General features: G+C 46.3%; 1 protein-coding gene across 1 annotated transcript in view; it reads left to right on the top strand.

Annotated features, from left to right (window-relative positions):
- The window catches only part of SYCE1 (synaptonemal complex central element protein 1), a 439,580-nt gene that overhangs the window by 63,593 nt on the left and 358,195 nt on the right, over nt 1–17,792 (top strand). The window contains exon 4 of the mRNA XM_069209539.1: nt 2,086–2,160. Coding sequence (XP_069065640.1) covers nt 2,086–2,160 — 75 coding nt within the window. The remainder of the gene's footprint in view (nt 1–2,085; nt 2,161–17,792) is intronic.

Below are 17,792 nucleotides of genomic sequence, written 5' to 3'. Positions count from 1 at the left end.
AATCGAAGAATTGGAATTCATGCACTGAATCTGGAGGGAACCACCCTAACTCCAGTATAACCTAAATGAACCATGTTTTCCAAGGACTGTCAGTCTGTTCCTTCCAATGTTGATCGCATTATAAGAGTGGGAAAAGATTTATTTGATGCAAAACATGACCTGGAGCATTCCTGTTGATGTTTCTGAAAGGACCCGTGGTCAGTGAACATCATCCAGCATAAATTATTATTAATAAAACCTTGTATTTAATCATTGGCATTCATATGAATATTTATTCACTTGTTTATAAGGCACTGCAGACACCCAATGGCATTCAAGAATAACATGAAGTATATTTGTGTCTTGCAATGCACAGTAAGCTGAGGTAATAGTAGTGGCAGCTGATCAAAGGATGAAATTCTGCTGGTGATCTTGAGTTTAATAATGTTACCGCAGATGGGTTGAATCTCGGATTTGTGGGACAAGTTTATGGTCATAGAATGTAAATGATTTCCGTTTCAGTTTATTTTGTAAATGTCTTTCATGTTATATTGATTATTTGTCATGGATAGAGTGCTCCTGAACATACATTTGACACCTCCGAAGTAGCACACAATTTGGCCCACTGAGTAATTCACATACCCTTTAATGCAAAACCATTCATGGGAGTTTTAATGCAAGCTTTGAAGCCACTACATGCAGCTGTCCTCCAATACCAGTGCCTACCTGTTCGGGTAGTGATTAGCTCATACACATATGTGATTTTCAAGCAATGGTGCTTTTCCAAGTCTGTATGCATGATCATCTGAAAATACTTGTCATGACACTAGGAACCAAAATACCAAGTGTGCCATATTCTAAGACCCCAGGTCCACCATCTTCTCTCACACAGTTTGGGTTCATGGAGAACAGAAAACTTGTGAGTTTAGTCAAACAACATGGTTAAAATCAGCAGACCGAGGTTTCTTTAATGTCTTCAGCCGTAAATTAAATTCCTTAGCATAATGCTTATCTTATTTTTTTGTGGAGTAATTTTATCACTGAGCATACAGTTAAAACATTTCCTGTCATTTGGTTTAGGAACTAAGGGGGTCATTCCGTCCCTGGCGGTCATGGACCGCCAGGGCCGGGGACCGCGGATGCACCGCCAACAGGCTGGTGGTGCATCCATGGGCATTCTGACCGCGGCGGTACAGCCGCGGTCAGAAACGGGAAACCGGCGGTGTCCAGCCGGTTTCCCGCTGCCCTGGGGAGTTCTCCACGGCGGCGCTGCTTGCAGCGCCGCCATGGGGATTCCGACCCCCTTACCGCCATCCTGTTCCTGGCGGTTTTCGCCACCAGGAACAGGATGGCGGTAACGGGTGTTGTGGGGCCCCTGGGGGCCACTGCAGTGCCCATGCCAATGGCATGGGCACTGCAGGGGCCCCCTAACAGAGCCCCTCTAAGATTTTCAGTGTCTGCCAAGCAGACACTGAAAATCGCGACGGGTGCCACTGCACCCGTCGCACGCCTTCAACTCCGCCGGCTCCATTCGGAGCCGGCTTCCTCGTTGAAGGCGCTTTCCCGCTGGGCTGGCGGGCGGCCTTCTGGCGGTCGCCCGCCAGCCCAGCGGGAAAGCCAGAATGGGCGCCGCGGTCATTTGACCGCGGTGCGGTCATTCGGCGGCTCCCGCCGGCCCTGCGGTTACTGCGGCCGGCGGGAGTCAGAATGACCCCCTAAGTTTCTTGGTCCCAAGATATTCAACACGCCGAAAAATAACCTGAGTCCCCGAGGTTGCTAAAGGATAGACATTCATTACTTCCCTGTGCAATTGTGTACGTCTATCTTGGACTCACCTACCTACCCATTTCAGGTCATCTGTCAGGTACGCCCGTATCCCATATCCTGAATGAGGGGAATCACAAATCTGGGAGCAGATGTGGCTGTCAAGACATACATGTAGACAGGGTACACTGCAACACACACCAGAGACAAGGAAAAATAGGACTACTGAGAGAATTAACATTATCATGAAAGAATGGTTGCTGTGGTCAGTATGGTTTCCTATTCCAAGATGGGAGTCTGCTGTACCCATTTTGATATATGATTTGTATTGTCATTCCCTAGCCAAGAAACTCTTAAGTGAAGAACTGTGTGAGTACAACGCCCAGTGCGAAAAGCTGAGTGAAGAGCTTGACCTATGTGAGTACTGCTGAGCTTGTAATTCCAGTGTGTTTTGAATCTGGCTGGCATTATATGACTAGGAAAATTAGTAGTATAGAGTGAGTATTTATCTGAAAAATGCAGGTGTACAACTTTCATGCCTTGAAGTATATGACTCTATTTCCCATGGACTAGTGGTAGCAGAAAAAATATCGGTGAAGCCATGGTGATATTTCAGTCCCTCTGTATTCCTCCTTCCTTCCCTTTATTCACCCTTATTGTCTCTTCATTGATGCAAGCCCATTTATTATACGTGCCATAGTGATGCATATAACCTCTCTCTCTGCTCCATGAATGTGTTTTCACTTCTTCCCAGTACCCCAGAAAATGGGGTCTTCTATTTAACCCCTTCGCTGCCAGGCCTTTTCCTCCTCCTGTGCCGAGCCTTTTTTTTGGCTATTTGGGGCAGTTTGCGCTTAGGCCCTCATAACTTTTTGTTCACATAAGCTACCCATGCCAAATTTGCGTCCTTTTTTTCCAACATCCTACGGATTCTAGAGGTACCCAGACTTTGTGAGTTCCCCAGAAGGAGGCCAAGAAATTAGCCAAAATACAGTGAAAACTTCGTTTTTCAAAAAAAATAATTGGAAAAAGGGGCTGCAGAAGAAGGCTTGTGTTTTTTTTTCCCTGAAAATGGCATCACCAAAGGGTTTGCGATGCTAAAATCACCAGCTTCCCAGCTTTCAGGAACAGGCAGACTTGAATCAGAAAACCCAATTTTTCAACACAATTTCGGCATTTTACTGGGACATACCCCATTTTTATGATTTGTTTGTGCTTTAAGCCTCCTTCCAGTCAGTGACAGAAATGGGCATGAAACCAATGCTGGATCCCAGAAACCGCAACATTTCGGAAAAGTAGACACAATTCTGAATCCAGCAAGGGGTAATTTGTGTAGATCCTACAAGGGTTTCCTACAGAAAATAACAACTGAAAAAGAAAAATATTGAAATTGAGGTGAAAAAACATACATTTTTCTCTAAGTTTTACTCTGTAACTTTTTCCTGCAATGTCAGATTTTCAAAAGCAATATACTGTTACATCTGCTGGACTCCTCTGGTTGCGGGGATATGTAGGGCTTGTAGGTTCATCAAGAACCCTAGGTACCCAGAGCCAATAAATGAGCTGCACCCTGCAGTGCTTTTTCATTCTATACCAGGTATACAGCAATTCATTTGCTGAAATATAAAGAGTGAAAAATAGCTATCAAGAAAACCTTTGTATTTCCAAAAAGGGCACAAGATAAGGTGTTGAGGAGCAGTGGTTATTTGCACATCTCTGAATTCCGGGGTGACCAAACTAGCATGTGAATTATAGGGCATTTCTCAAATAGATGTCTTTTTTACACACTCTCTTATATTTGGAAGGAAAAATGTAGAGAAAGACAAGGGGCAATAAGACTTGTTTTGCTAAGTCTCCCGATAAAAATGATACCTCACTTGTGTGGGTAGGCCTACCGCCCGCAACAGGAAACGCCCCAAAACATAACGTGGACACATCCCATTTTTTGAAAGAAAACAGAGGTGTTTTTTGCAAAGTGCATACCTGTGGATTTTGGCCTCTACCTCAGCCGGCACCTAGGGAAACCTACCAAGCCTGTGCATTTTTTAAAACTAGAGACCAAGGGGAATCCAAGATGGGGTGACTTGTGGGGCTCTGACCAGGTTCTGTTACCCAGAATCCTTTGCACACCTCAAAATTTGGCTAAAAAAACATGTTTTCCTCACATTTTGGTGACAGATAGTTCTGGAATCAGAGGAGCCACAAATTTCCTCCCACCCAACGTTCCCCTAAGTCTCCTGATAAAAATGATACCTCACGTGTTTGGGTAGGCCTAGCGCCCGCGTTAGGAAATGCCCCAAAACGCAACGTGGACACATCACATTTTTTCATAGAAAACAGTGCCTACCTGTGGATTTTGGCCTCTAGCTCAGCCGGCCCCAGGAGGGGCAGAAATGGCCTAAAATAAATTTGTCCCCCACGCCCTAACCCCCCCCGGGAGCGACCCTTGCGTGACATTGGTGCCAAAAAAAAAAATCCCCGGTGCCTAGTGGTTTCTGCCCCCTTGGGGGCAGATTGACCTAAAATCGGCCAGTCTGCCCCCAAGGGGGGCAGAAATGGTCTAAATACAATTTGCCCCCCAGGGGAGCAACCCTTGCCTAATGGGTCGCTCCCCATCTCTAATGGGTCGCTCTCCATCTCTAAAAAAACAAACAAACAAAACAAAACACAAAAAAACTATTTGCCCTGGCGCCTAGCGGTTTCTGCCCCCCCGGGGGCAGATCGGCCTAATAACAATGGGCCGATCTGCCCCCGGGGGGGCAGAAATGGCCTAAAATAAAAAAAAATTTGATTGAAGTCAATAGGAAAAAACACCTTCAATTGTAGAACTATCAGCCTCTTTAGAAAGAGCCCAAATTTCAGCCAATCAGGCGTGACCACCCCTTTAGAACCCTCAGCACAGAGGCTCAGTCTCTCAGATTTTCTACCGCACGTCGTGTGTAAGGGAGTCTCCCTGAGCTCTGCTCAGTTTTCTATCTCTTCAAGAGAAATTCTTGGAAGTTTTCACTTGACTTTTTCTACAGAAGTTTTTTCCATCATGTCTACAAGAAAAGGTCTGTTTAGGCCTTGTGGGACCTGTGGAAAATTGAGACTTCACTGTGAGGATCCTCACAAGGAATGTATCTACTGCTTACATCCATAGCATAAGATCAAGGACTGTAAGATCTGCAGGACCTTTCCCAACAAGACTCTGAGGGACAGAGAAGCCAGGCTCCTACTCTGGCTCCAGAAAAGAAAGGCAAGGGAAGCACTTTCTGAGGAGGAGAGTGACACTTCTGTCACCTCAAAGAAAAGGAAGAGGCCAGTGGAGAGCTTATCCCCTACAAGCAGTAAGTCAGCTAAGAAGCTGCATGCTTTTGAGGACAAGCCAGGGGATCTACCTTCAACATCCAAGGTAGCATGTGGCAAGGTTCACTCAGAGCCATCCACACCTGCTGCTTCATCAAAGAAGCTTAAAAGGCCTTCAAGCTCACTGCCTCCGTCGACATCCAGAAAATCTACACCGTCGACGACACCGTCGACGACACCGTCGACGAGCGCTCCGTCGACGACAGGTCTTCCTTCAACGACGACTACAGTGACGGCCACGTTTACGGCTCCTCCATCACCGATGATAGTAACTTCGTCTCCGCTATCATCTACGACGATAACGTCGGTGAGTCTGAAGTATGGTCCATCGTCGTCGCACACCTTGAAAATAAAGAAGCCATCGACGGGTAAGAAGCTCAAATCTTTGCCGTTGACGCATTCATCAACGAGAAAATTCAGAAGATCACCGTCGGTTTCACCGACGAAAATACCGACGACGCACCTGTCGACGACAACCCCGTCGACGGCAACCCCGGCGACGGATGGCGTAGCAATATTGACTTCGTCGACGACACCTTCGTCGACAGTGGCAGCACCGATGCCGACTACACCGTCGACGAGAACACCATCGGCGAGTGCTCCGTCGACGGCAGCTCCGTCGACGACTCATTTTCCTCACTTTGGAACATCTCCTTATTTACCGCAGAGAATTTTACCTGTAAAGAGGAAGTCTTCTTTATTGCTTCCATCTCATACATTGCCCAGCAAGGTTGCACCAATTCCTCCGCAGCATCTATTTGCTGATGAAGATGATGACGGTGATGTTTATTCTGATGACGGCTTTTTTCCGGTGGCACGTAGTCCATCTGAACAACGCATTAAGTGCCAAGAGGAGGATGAGGAGGAGGATCTTCAGCCTTATTCGGACCAGCAGGATCAAAGTCATCTACAACAACAAGAGCAGACAGTCGAGATGCCGGTCTCGTTGATAAACAATCTTCAACAGATGATGCAAGATTATTATTCGAGATTTCCTCCAGCTGGTTCTTCTACACCGGTACAACCTCCACAGACGCCAGTGTCCACTCCGGCTAGACCTTCAGAATTTCTGGGCCCTACCACAGCACCTTCATCGGTTCAGGGTATTGCTTCACCTTCATCCGAGGAGGAGCAAGAAGAAGGGGAGATACAAGACTCGGATTCTCTCATTCCGGAGTGGGATGAGTATCAAATCCAACCTCCATCTCCGTCTACACCACCGCCAGTGGACTCTCCACCGCAGGACATTGGGAGTTTCCATAGTGTCATGGAAAGAGCTGCGAAAAGATTCCAGCTGCCAATTACTTCGAAACAGTCGGACTGCTTTCTTTATGACTTTAAAGAAGACACTAGGAAATCGGTAAGGGCCATACCCATTGTTGATTTCATTTGGGAGGAGGGGCTAAAGGTAATGCAGACTCCGTCCTCCATTCCCGCAGTCTTACCAAGACTAGAGAAGAAGTATAAGGCACCAGACAACTCCCCAGCATGTTTGATCAGCCATCCTAAACCGGATTCGGTTATTTCGCAGGCAGCTCAGAGGAGGTCCAGGAATCCATTGGCATCTCTGACTGCCCCCCCAGACAAGGAAGGACGTCGTTTGGACTCCATAGGGAAGAAGTTTTCAACTATGGCTACCACCACTGTGAGAGCATCTAACTCTCTAGCAATACTGGGGAGATACGATCGCCAGATGTGGTCTGACATGTCACAATTCATAGATATGTTACCTGAGAGCAGTAGAGTAGAAGCACGTAGAATTCTGCAGGAAGGAGAAAGGATTTCGGCTGAAATCATAGACTCTGCAATTGATGTTTCCTCTACAGGATTTCGACAGTTGGCCGGGGCGGCCGTACTCAGACGCCAGGGGTGGCTTAAGGCTACCTCGTTTAGGCCTGAAGTTCAATTGAAGATTCTGGACATGCCGTATGATGGCGAGCTTTTGTTTGGCAAGCATGTTGATGATGCATTACAGTCGATTAAGGCAGACACTGAGACAGCCAGATCATTGGCAACGCTACAGTACAAGAGGCAACCCTTTCGGGGAGCGAGAGGGAGAGGAACCTTTTCATATAGAGGAGGCTCTCAACAATATCGTCATTACTCCTCTTACCAAGGTCAATTTCGTTCAACCTTCGGCCAGCAACAACCGCATTCCTTTCGTCAGCAGTCATCCGCTCGCTTCAGGCAACAAACGAGAGGAAAGTCGGCTTTCAGGGCCAACGAAACAGCAAGAAAGCAGTGACCCTCATCAAGTGTCTGCACCCAGCCCCTATATCAACACTCTTATAGGGGGCAGGATTTCCAAATTTCTACACCAGTGGTCCAGAATAACTACAGACAAATTGGTATTGGATATTATCAACCGGGGGCATACACTAGAATTCAACCAACCTCCCCCTCAAGTACCACCAAGAGGTCCCCCGCCAGCCCATCTCAAAGAGCTTATGGAACAGATTGCTATTTTAATGAGGAAGGGAGCAATAGAGATCGTACAAAAGAGCCAGAGGGGAACAGGTTTTTACTCCCATTTCTTCCTTATCCGGAAGAAGACCGGGGACTGGAGGCCTATTCTAGACCTTCGCTTGCTCAACAAATACCTCAAACAATCTTTTCGCATGATTTCTCTTCAAGACGTCCTGCGCCTGCTCAACCGAGGGGATTTTATGACATTGTTAGATCTTCAGGACGCATATTTCCACATTCCCATTCACCCCAATCATCGGAAATTCTTGCGGTTCAGGGTTGCAGGCATTCATTTCCAGTTCAGAGTGTTGCCTTTTGGCCTCAGGTCGGCCCCAAGAGTGTTCACCAAGGTTTTGGCGCCAGTGGCGGCCCACCTCAGGCAATTAGGGGTACAGGTGTTCCCGTACTTAGACGACTGGCTAATAAAAGCACGTACAACATCGAAGGCTGCCAGAGACACGGAGACATGTCTCTCCCTTTTCAGAGCTTTGGGCTTGACAGTCAATTATCCCAAGTCTCACCTAGAGCCTACCCAGAACATCACGTTTCTAGGAGCCATCTTGGACACTGTGCAAGCGAAAGCTTTTGCTTCGCAGGACAGAAGAAAGAAACTTTGAGACTTAGCAACACGTCTCAGCAAAAGAAAGTCCGCTTCAGTGCGGACTTACAAGTCTTTTCTGGGGATCCTATTGTCTTGCATTCCATTGATAAAGAACTGTCGTCTCCACATGAGGACTCTTCAACAACAATTAGACAATCAATGGAAGCAGATAGAAGGCTCTTTCGACGATGTAATTCGAATAACCCCTTCAGCAAAGCAGGCTTTCAGATGGTGGAAGGAAACTCCCCTCGTTTCCGACGGTCTGTCATTTCTGAAAGACAGGACCATACACGTAGTAACAACAGATGCATCCCTAGAGGGATGGGGTGCTCATTTTCAGGATCTTTCCGTGAGGGGAAAATGGTCCACTCAAGAATCAACTCTCCACATAAATGTATTGGAGTTGAGAGCGGTTGCCTTGGCACTCAAATCCTTCCTCACGAACATCAGAGATTCTTCAGTTTTGATAAGAACAGACAACACCACGGTCATGCATTACATCAACAAGCAGGGAGGCACAAGATCTCGGGCATTATCTCTGGAGGCGCAGAAACTGTGGCATTGGGTAATTCGGCATCGAATTTCCATCAGGGCAGAACATCTCCCAGGGATCACCAACACCTGGGCAGATGCCCTAAGCAGGACTCGAACCAGCTGTCACGAGTGGGAACTCAATCAGTCAGTTCTCGACAGTCTCTTTCGTCGTTGGGGCAAACCCAGTCTAGATCTGTTCGCGACCAGAGACAACAAGAAATGCCAACACTTCGCAAGCTGGCGTCCGCAGAGGGGATCAAAGGGGAATGCGTTTTTGATCAGATGGTCAGGGATTTATGCATACGCTTTTCCCCCGCTTCCACTCATCCCGAGGCTTCTGCAAAAGATGAAGAGGGAACAATGCAGGATTCTACTAATCGCTCCCAGATGGCCACGCCAGTTCTGGTTCACAGAACTTCTATTACTTTCTGAACAACCTCACATTCGGCTGAAGGCAATACCGGATTTGTTAACAATGAGCCAGGGTCAGGTTCGTCATCCCAACCCGAAATCTCTTCGTTTATCAGCCTGGCTCCTGAATTCTATGAATTTGATGGATTAAATATCCCTCCGGATTGCAGGGAGGTGCTTGCCTGCGCCAGAGCTCAGTCTACAAACCGAACATACAAGTTTAAGTGGAGAGGTTTTGCTTATGGTGCTGAACTTCCAACGTTCACCCTCTAACGTTATCTCCTGAACAAATTTATTGCATTTGGCTAAATCCGGTCTTTCACATTCATCTATTAAGGTGCATCTGGCGGCCATATCCCGTTTCCGACGGACGTCTCAATCACCTTCACTATGGTCGTCCAGAATAATAAAACAATTTCTTAAAGGTTTATTTAGGATGTTTCCACCAGTTCATCGTCCTGCACCGCAGTGGCATTTGAACATTGTGCTCTCCCAATCAATGAAACATCCGTTCGAACCCATTCATAAAGTGGATCTCAAGTTCCTCTCTTTTAAAACAGCCCTACTTCTGGCCTTGACTTCGGCAAAGAGAGTCAGCGATATCCAAGCATTCACAATTTCTCCACCTTTCCTCCAATTCAAGCCACAGATGGTCATTTTGAGAACTAATCCAAAGTTTATACCTAAAGTCCCATCATCTTTTCATCTAAATGAACCGGTGACTCTCAGAACATTTTTTCCAAATCCGCAAACGGCAGCGGAACGAGCTCTACATTCTCTAGACATTAAACGCTGTTTAACCCCTTCGCTGCCAGGCCTTTTCCCCCTCTTGTGCCAGGCCTTTTTTTGCCTATTTGGGGCAGTTCGCGCTTAGGCCCTCATAACTTTTTGTCCACATAAGCTAACCAAGCCAAATTTGCGTCCTTTTTTTCCAACATCCTAGGGATTCTAGAGGTACCCAGACTTTGTGGGTTCCCTTGAAGGAGGCCAAGAAATTGGCCAAAATACAGTGAAAATTGTGTTTTTTTTTCAAAACAATTTGAAAAAGTGGCTGCAGAAGAAGGCTTGTGGATTTCCCCCTGAAAATGGCATCAACAAAGGGTTTGCAGTGCTAAACTCAGCAGCTTCCTAGCTTTCAGGAACAGGCAGACTTGAATCAGAAAACCCAATTTTTCAACACAATTTTGGCATTTTACTGGGGCATACCCCATTTTTGCAATTTTTTGTGCTTTCAGCCTCCTTCCAGTCAGTGACAGGAATGGGCATGAAACCAATGCTGGATCCCAGAAACCTAACCATTTCTGAAAAGTAGACAAAATTCTGAATTCAGCAAGGGGTCATTTGTGTAGATCCTACAAGGTTTCCTACAGAAAATAACAGCTGAAAAAGAAAAATATTGAAATTGAGGTGAAAAAAACATCAATTTTTCTCTAAGTTTTACTCTGTAATTTTTCCCTGCAATGTCAGATTATGGAAAGCAATATACCGTTACGTCTGCTGGACTCCTCTGGTTGCGGGGATATATAGGGCTTGTAGGTTCATCAAGAACCCGAGGAACCCAGAGCCAATAAATGAGCTGCACCCTGCAGTGCGTTTTCATTCTATACCGGGTATACAGCAATTCATTTGCTGAAATATAAAGAGTAAAAAATTGCTATCAAGAAAACCTTTGCATTTCCAAAAAGGGCATAAGATAAGGTGCTGAGGAGCAGTGGTCATTTGCACATCTCTGAATTCCGGGGTGGCCATACTAGCATGTGAATTATAGGGAATTTCTCAAATAGATTTCTTTTTTACACACTCTCCTATATTTGGAAGGAAAAAATGTAGAGAAAGACAAGGGGCAATAGCACTTGTTTTGCTAATTTATGTTCCCCCAAGTCTCCCGATAAAAATGATACCTCACTTGTGTGGGTAGGCCTAGCGCCCGCGACAGGAAACGCCCCAAAACGCAACGTGGACACATCCCATTTTTTTTAAAGAAAACAGAGGTGTTTTTTGCGAAGTGCCTACCTGTAGATTTTGGCCTCTAGCTCAGCCGGCACCTAGGGAAACCTACCAAACCTGTGCATTTCTGAAAACTAGAGACCTAGGGGAATCCAAGATGGGGTGACTTGCGGGGCTCGGACCAGGTTCTGTTAACCAGAATCCTTTGCAAACCTCAAAATTTGGCTAAAAAAACACATGTTCCTCACATTTCTGTGGCAGAAAGTTCTGGCATCTGAGAGGAGCCACAAATTTCCTTCCACCCAGCGTTCCCCCAAGTCTCCCGATAAAAATGATACCTCACTTGCGTGGTTAGGCCTAGCGCCCGCGACAGGAAACACCCCAAAGCGCAACGTGGACACATCCAAAATTTTGGAAGAAAACAGAGGTGTTTTTTGCGAAGTGCCTACCTGTAGATTTTGGCCTCTAGCTCAGCCGGCACCTAGGGAAACCTACCAAACCTGTGCATTTCTGAAAACTAGAGACCTAGGGGAATCCAAGATGGGGTGACTTGCGGGGCTCGGACCAGGTTCTGTTACTCAGAATCCTTTGCAAACCTCAAAATTTGGCTAAAAAAAAACACATGTTCCTCACATTTCTGTGGCAGAAAGTTCTGGAATCTGAGAGGAGCCACAAATTTCCTTCCACCCAGCGTTCCCCCAAGTCTCTCGATAAAAATGATACCTCACTTGCGTGGGTAGGCCTAGCGCGCGCGACAGGAAACGCCCCAAAACGCAACGTGGACACATCCCATTTTTTTAAAGAAAACATTGCCTACCTGTGGATTTTGGCCTGTAGCTCAGCCGGCACCTAGGGAAACCTACCAAACCTGTGCATTTCTGAAAACTAGAGACCTAGGGGAATCCAAGATGGGGCGACTTGCCGGGCTCAGACCAGGTTCTGTTACCCAGAATCCTTTGCAAACCTCAAAATGTGGCTAAAAAAACTCATGTTCCTCACATTTCTGTGGGAGAAAGTTCTGGAATCTGAGAGGAGCCACAAATTTCCTTCCACCCAGCATTCCCCCAAGTCTCCCGATAAAAAAGATACCTCACTTGTGTGGGTGGGCCAGGTGCCTGCAACAGAATAAGGCCCAAAACCTGAAGGGATAGAAGGGATAGCAAAGCAAGTTTATAAGGGCATATTCTTTTATACATCTTGAGACGGACTCTGCTTTGGGGACCCACATAAGTGAGGTGTCATTTTACTTGGGAGACTGAGGGGAAAACTGGGTGAGTAGGAATTTTGTGCTGGAGCGGTGATCCTACCAAGAAAAATCAGGAAAATATGCTTTTTTATGCAAATTTTGAGGTTTACAGAGGAGTCTGGGTAAGAAAATGTTAGGGGAGCCACGCAAGCCACACCTCCCTGGACTCCTTGGGGTGCCTAGTTTTAAAACGTTTCTGGGTTTTGTAGGTTTCCCTACATGAAGGCCGCACCCAGGACCAAAAACATAGGTGGGCCCTCCCCCCCCAAACAGGTATTTTTGGAATATATATCACTTTGATGTGTGCACATACATCCGTGATGTGCCAAACACTAAAATTGTGAAAAGAAACACACTTAGGTTATGTGAAGAAGACCCCTCACCCACCAACCAAGTTGGTGGCATGCTTCATCATCTGGGTCCCACCCGAGGCACCTAGAGTGTCACAGGTGTGCTGCGACGCCTGATTACAGCGAAGCAGGTTTTGTCATTTTTTACAACACATACTGGTTGGATTTGGCACGAGGGTGAGTGATGGTTCAGTGGATCAAATTTTATTAACAAGAGATTTCACAAAAATGAAATGCACTGCTAATAAGTGAAAGGCAAAAAAGTGAACCAATGACTCACAGCTCGTGAGCTGTAAAGCCGCGACAAGGCACCAACCGCTTTACAGTCCATTCACACACCTTTCATACATGACACGCACAAGACAATTCACACCGCCAGCCACGGGCCCAGCACATTACAACACTCACATCGACAGACCGCGCCACTCAAGGGCCCATCACTTACATACGCCCACATGCCTGATACAAGAATCACACCAGCTGATGGGAGTGTGGACTGCCGTTTGGCTGGCACCGCCAGCCAAGCGCCACCCCACGCACACCGCCAGCCAAGCGCCACCCCACGCACACCGCCAGCCAAGCGCCACCCCACGGACACCGCAATCACTTTTTTTATTATTTATAAACAACAAAGAAACTACTAATTATAAAATAAGCACAAAACTACAAACACAAAAGCTCTAACTAAATACACAACAGATGCCAAACGTGAAACATATTAAAATATAAAACAGACAGCTTACGCTCACGGTATTTCCCCAAAGTTTTTCCTTGTGTGGTAACTTCTAAAACAGCTGGGCACACACAGCCCAGGCTTTGAAGGGCATTCGGGGCAGTACATCCGGCTCTCCCTCCGGATTGATCTCCGGGCACATACTCTACATTTCTTTGTGGGCATGTCTTTTTTGGGAGTGGGAGGAATGTGATCTGGAAAGTGCCGATCTTTCAATCTAGCCACATCCTCCACCACTTTTACTCTAGGAACTCTTGCCGGTTCCACCACAATAAGGCTTTCTATCACCGACTCCTGAAATTTAACAAATGTCATCCTTGACTCGGGTGAACAATCCTTGTATACAATAAAGGCATTAAAAGTTGCCAAATGAAATAAATGTAGGGCCAACTTTTTATACCACACATATGACTTACGAAGAGCAGTGTAAGGTTCTAACCTCTGATCTACTCTATCAACACCACCCATGTGCCTATTGTAGTCCAAAATGCACGCAGGTTTGCGCACTTCCGCAACCTGACCCCAAACAGCCACAGGGGAAGTACTCTCATCATGGATGGTCGATAGCATGTACACATCCCTCCTGTCTGAAAATTTCAGAGCTAGCAGCTCATTATTCCGCAAGGCACAGGCACTGCACTGTCCCCTCAAGTTTTTTTACAGACAAGCTCCCTTGGATAGCCTTTCCTGTTAGAACGGATTGTGCCACAAGCAACAGTGTCCACCCTAAACAACTCCTTGAACAACTGCACTCCAGTGTAGAAATTATCTACGTACAAATGGTGACCTTTGTTAAACAGCCGTCTAGCAAGTTCCCCCACAATTTTTTCGCTAACTCCAAAAGTGGCCGGACAACCAGGAGGGTCAATACTGGAATCCCTACCAGTGTAGACCCGGAAATTATACACATATCCTGTACTGCTTTCTGACAGCAGATACAATTTAATCCCATACCGTGCCCTCTTACTAGGAATGTACTGCTTAAAAACTAAACGCCCCTTGAAAAGGACCAAAGACTCGTCCACACTTATCTCTTTGCCTGGGACATAGACCTCTGAAAACCGATCCACAAAATGATCAAGGACAGGCCTAATCTTAAAAGGGTGGTCACAATCAGGGTGATCTCGTGGCAAGGCTAAAGCATTGTCTACAAAATGCAGCATACGAAGAAGCAGCAAATACCGATTACGTGTCATAGTTGCAGGAAATATAGCAGTTGCCATCAAGGGACTAGTAGACCAATAAGAAGCCAGTGACGGCTTCCTGATCAACCCCATCAAAAAAGACAAACCTAAAAACCTTTTCATCTCTTCCAGATATGTGGGAACCCAATGAGTAGCTCTAGACTGAGGCTTAAGTCTGGCAGTGTTGTCCCGCAAATATTGCTCTGCATACACATTTGTCTGCTCCACAATCTCTTCCAAAAATACATCGTCCATAAACAAGTGAAAGAAATGGACAGGCAGAAAGTTTTCCGTATTAACTCTACACCCTGGGAGACCAGTAAATGCAGGTAACTGTGGCTGCTCCATGTTTGGGGCAATCCAGGTGTCAGGTCTTCCAATGGGAAACCCTGAAGCCCCAGGCTGCTGCACTCTTGGCACATCAATGTCCTCCTCTAACACAGGCCCTTTATCTGCACTGAGAGTAGCTTCCTCATCAGAAGAATACTCTCCGACAGAAAACTCACTTCCAGAATCTCCTGCTTCCTCCTCTGCCTCAGATGCAGAGTCAGTGTCGTAATCATGGTCTGAAGACGACTCAAAGAGCTTGCGAACAACCTGCTGAGCGGTCACTTTGCGGCTAGCCATGATCCTAACAACAAATGGATTGCCAACAACAACTAGCACTAAAATAAGTAATAAACAAAGTGTAGCTTTATCACAAAGAGTTATGTACTACAAAAAACGATACCACACAGTTGCCTGAAATAGCTACTCACCAAGCAACTACTCTGCACAGACAGCAATCACCAATGATATCCCACTAAAAAGAAAAAAGCATTTTAGACATATGACAACACAAACACCACTGTGCTCAAATCTAAGGACAATGTCAAACACACAATACTGCATTTAGTACACCACCTACAAACATGTCAACAATACTCCTTTGAGTAAATTGCGTTCACTTACCTAAAACATGCAACTATGCAAACCACAGGACAACTACTGCCAAAACCGCAAAGATCCACAGCAAAGGAAGCAAAAGCGTTGAACTAGAAGAAAAAGAAGAAATAAATTGTTATAATCAGAAATACAAATACTTTGCCAGTTGACAAACACCCCACCACCAAGAACTTAGAAGTTGTCCCTGGTACCTAAGTGGATCCTGCCCCCCTCGGGGGTAGATGGGCGTAAAAGAATTGGCCAATCTGACCCCAAGGGGGGCAGAAATGGGCAACACCTCTGTGCCCCCAGCACAACACAAAACAAAAAAATCCCTGCCGTATTGGTGGTCTCTGCCCTCCTTGGGGGCAGATGGCCCTACAAAATTACGGGCAGAGATGGGCAATACAAATTTTCCCCACCTTAGGGGGGCGACCGTTGCCCAAGGGGTGCCCCCAAACACACACCAAACACAATCCCTGGCACCTAGTGTGCTTCCAACCCCCCACCCCCCCCCTCGGCCAGATCGTCCAAAAATTGTCTGATCTGCCCCGGGGGGGGGGGGGGGCGACCCTTGCCCAAGGGGTCGCCCCCAAAAACACACATAAACAAAGGGGTCGCCCCCAAATTTCGCCAAAAAGAAAATCCCTGGTGGCTAGTGGAGATTCCTGCTCCACGATCGCGGGCCCTGCCCGCGATCGTGGAGCAGGAATCTTGAGAAAACAGACACAGGGGGAAAGGAAAAACCCTTTCCTTTCCCACCATGTCTGTTTTCTTAACCCCCCCCGCCCCCCAAAAACGGAGAGGACTCACCTTAGAGCTCCTGCTCCGAAGACGCGCTGGAAGCAAATGGCTTCCAGCGCGCCGGCAACACTAGATGACATCAGCGCGCTGTGCGCGCGCTGACGTCATCGGATTGCCGTGGGGGGGGGGCGGGGTGGAAGGGGAAGGTCTTCCCCTTCCATCCCCGCCTGGGGTGGGAAGGGGGGTGCACGGGGGCGCACTAGCGCGCCCCCAAGTTCCCCTGTGCCTAGGACGAGATGATCTTGTCCAAGGCACAGGGGAACTGTAGCCTTGGACAAGATCATCTCGTCCAAGGCACAGAACCAGTTAAAATTTTATATTCAAAGGACAAGCGGCTTATGTAAATCTGAACAATTATTTATCAGCTATGGAAAGTTCAATAAGGGTAAAGCAGTCACTAAACAGAGTATAGCGCGCTGGATCTCTTCCGCCATACAGTTGTGCCACCAGTTGGCAGGGAAGCCATTATCATCCAGTGTCAGAGCGCATTCCACTAGAGCGGTATCCACTTCAACAGCTCTATTCGCTGGAGTCTCTCTGAACCAGATCTGCAGGGCGGCAACATGGACACGTGCTCACACTTTCACCCAGCATTACTGCCTAGAGGCTTCTGACAAGGTGGATGCTGCGGTAGGACAAGCGGTATTGCGTAATTTATTTGCATAAGGTGAGCCAATAACCTCTTACCTTCCGTCCTCTCTGTATTGTTTGAAGAGTAATTTAAAGTATATAGTTTCATGTGTGTGGGTATAGGTATATGTAATATATATATATATATATATATATATATATATATATATATATATATATATATATATGTATATAAATGTATATATATATGGATGTATACATATATAGATAGTTTATATAGCTAATATGGTTAGCGCTTAATTTGCAAAGGTTAATTGCCTATATAGATTCAGATAGCATGCATTATACATAGGCATACTATTGGTGTTACAGGATTCAAACTTTTGTTCTTACTGCTGGCTATTCTGATTCAAGCATGTGAATCTATGAAAGATACCCCAATACTGGAGAAGAAGATGAGTTACTTACCTGTAACTGTGGTTCTCCAGTATTGGTATCTTTCATAGATTCACATGCGACCCACCCTCCTCCCCAGAGAGGCTCACCTCCTTTGGTTTTTTCCTGTAATCTCTAGTGCGGAGAAATCTGAGAGACTGAGCCTCTGTGCTGAGGGTTCTAAAGGGGTGGTCACGCCTGATTGGCTGAAATTTGGGCTCTTTCTAAAGAGGCTGATAGTTCTACAATTGAAGGTGTTTTTTCATATTGACTTCAATAAAAAATTTTTTAAAAAAAATCTCTATTTATTGCTTTCTATGTATCGTGGGACTCCCACTTCGACGACGGGGAATGATTCAAGCATGTGAATCTATGAAAGATACCAATACTGGAGAACCACAGTTACAGGTAAGTAACTCATCTTCGTCCTCGGCACAGAACCGGTTAACCTTTCTTCCACCCAGCATAAGACTCG

This window comes from Pleurodeles waltl, chromosome 10 (assembly GCF_031143425.1).
Source record: "Pleurodeles waltl isolate 20211129_DDA chromosome 10, aPleWal1.hap1.20221129, whole genome shotgun sequence".
In the NCBI taxonomy this organism is placed as follows: domain Eukaryota; kingdom Metazoa; phylum Chordata; class Amphibia; order Caudata; family Salamandridae; genus Pleurodeles; species Pleurodeles waltl.
Note: the sequence above shows the minus strand (reverse complement) of the source record. Positions and strands in the feature narration are given on the sequence as shown.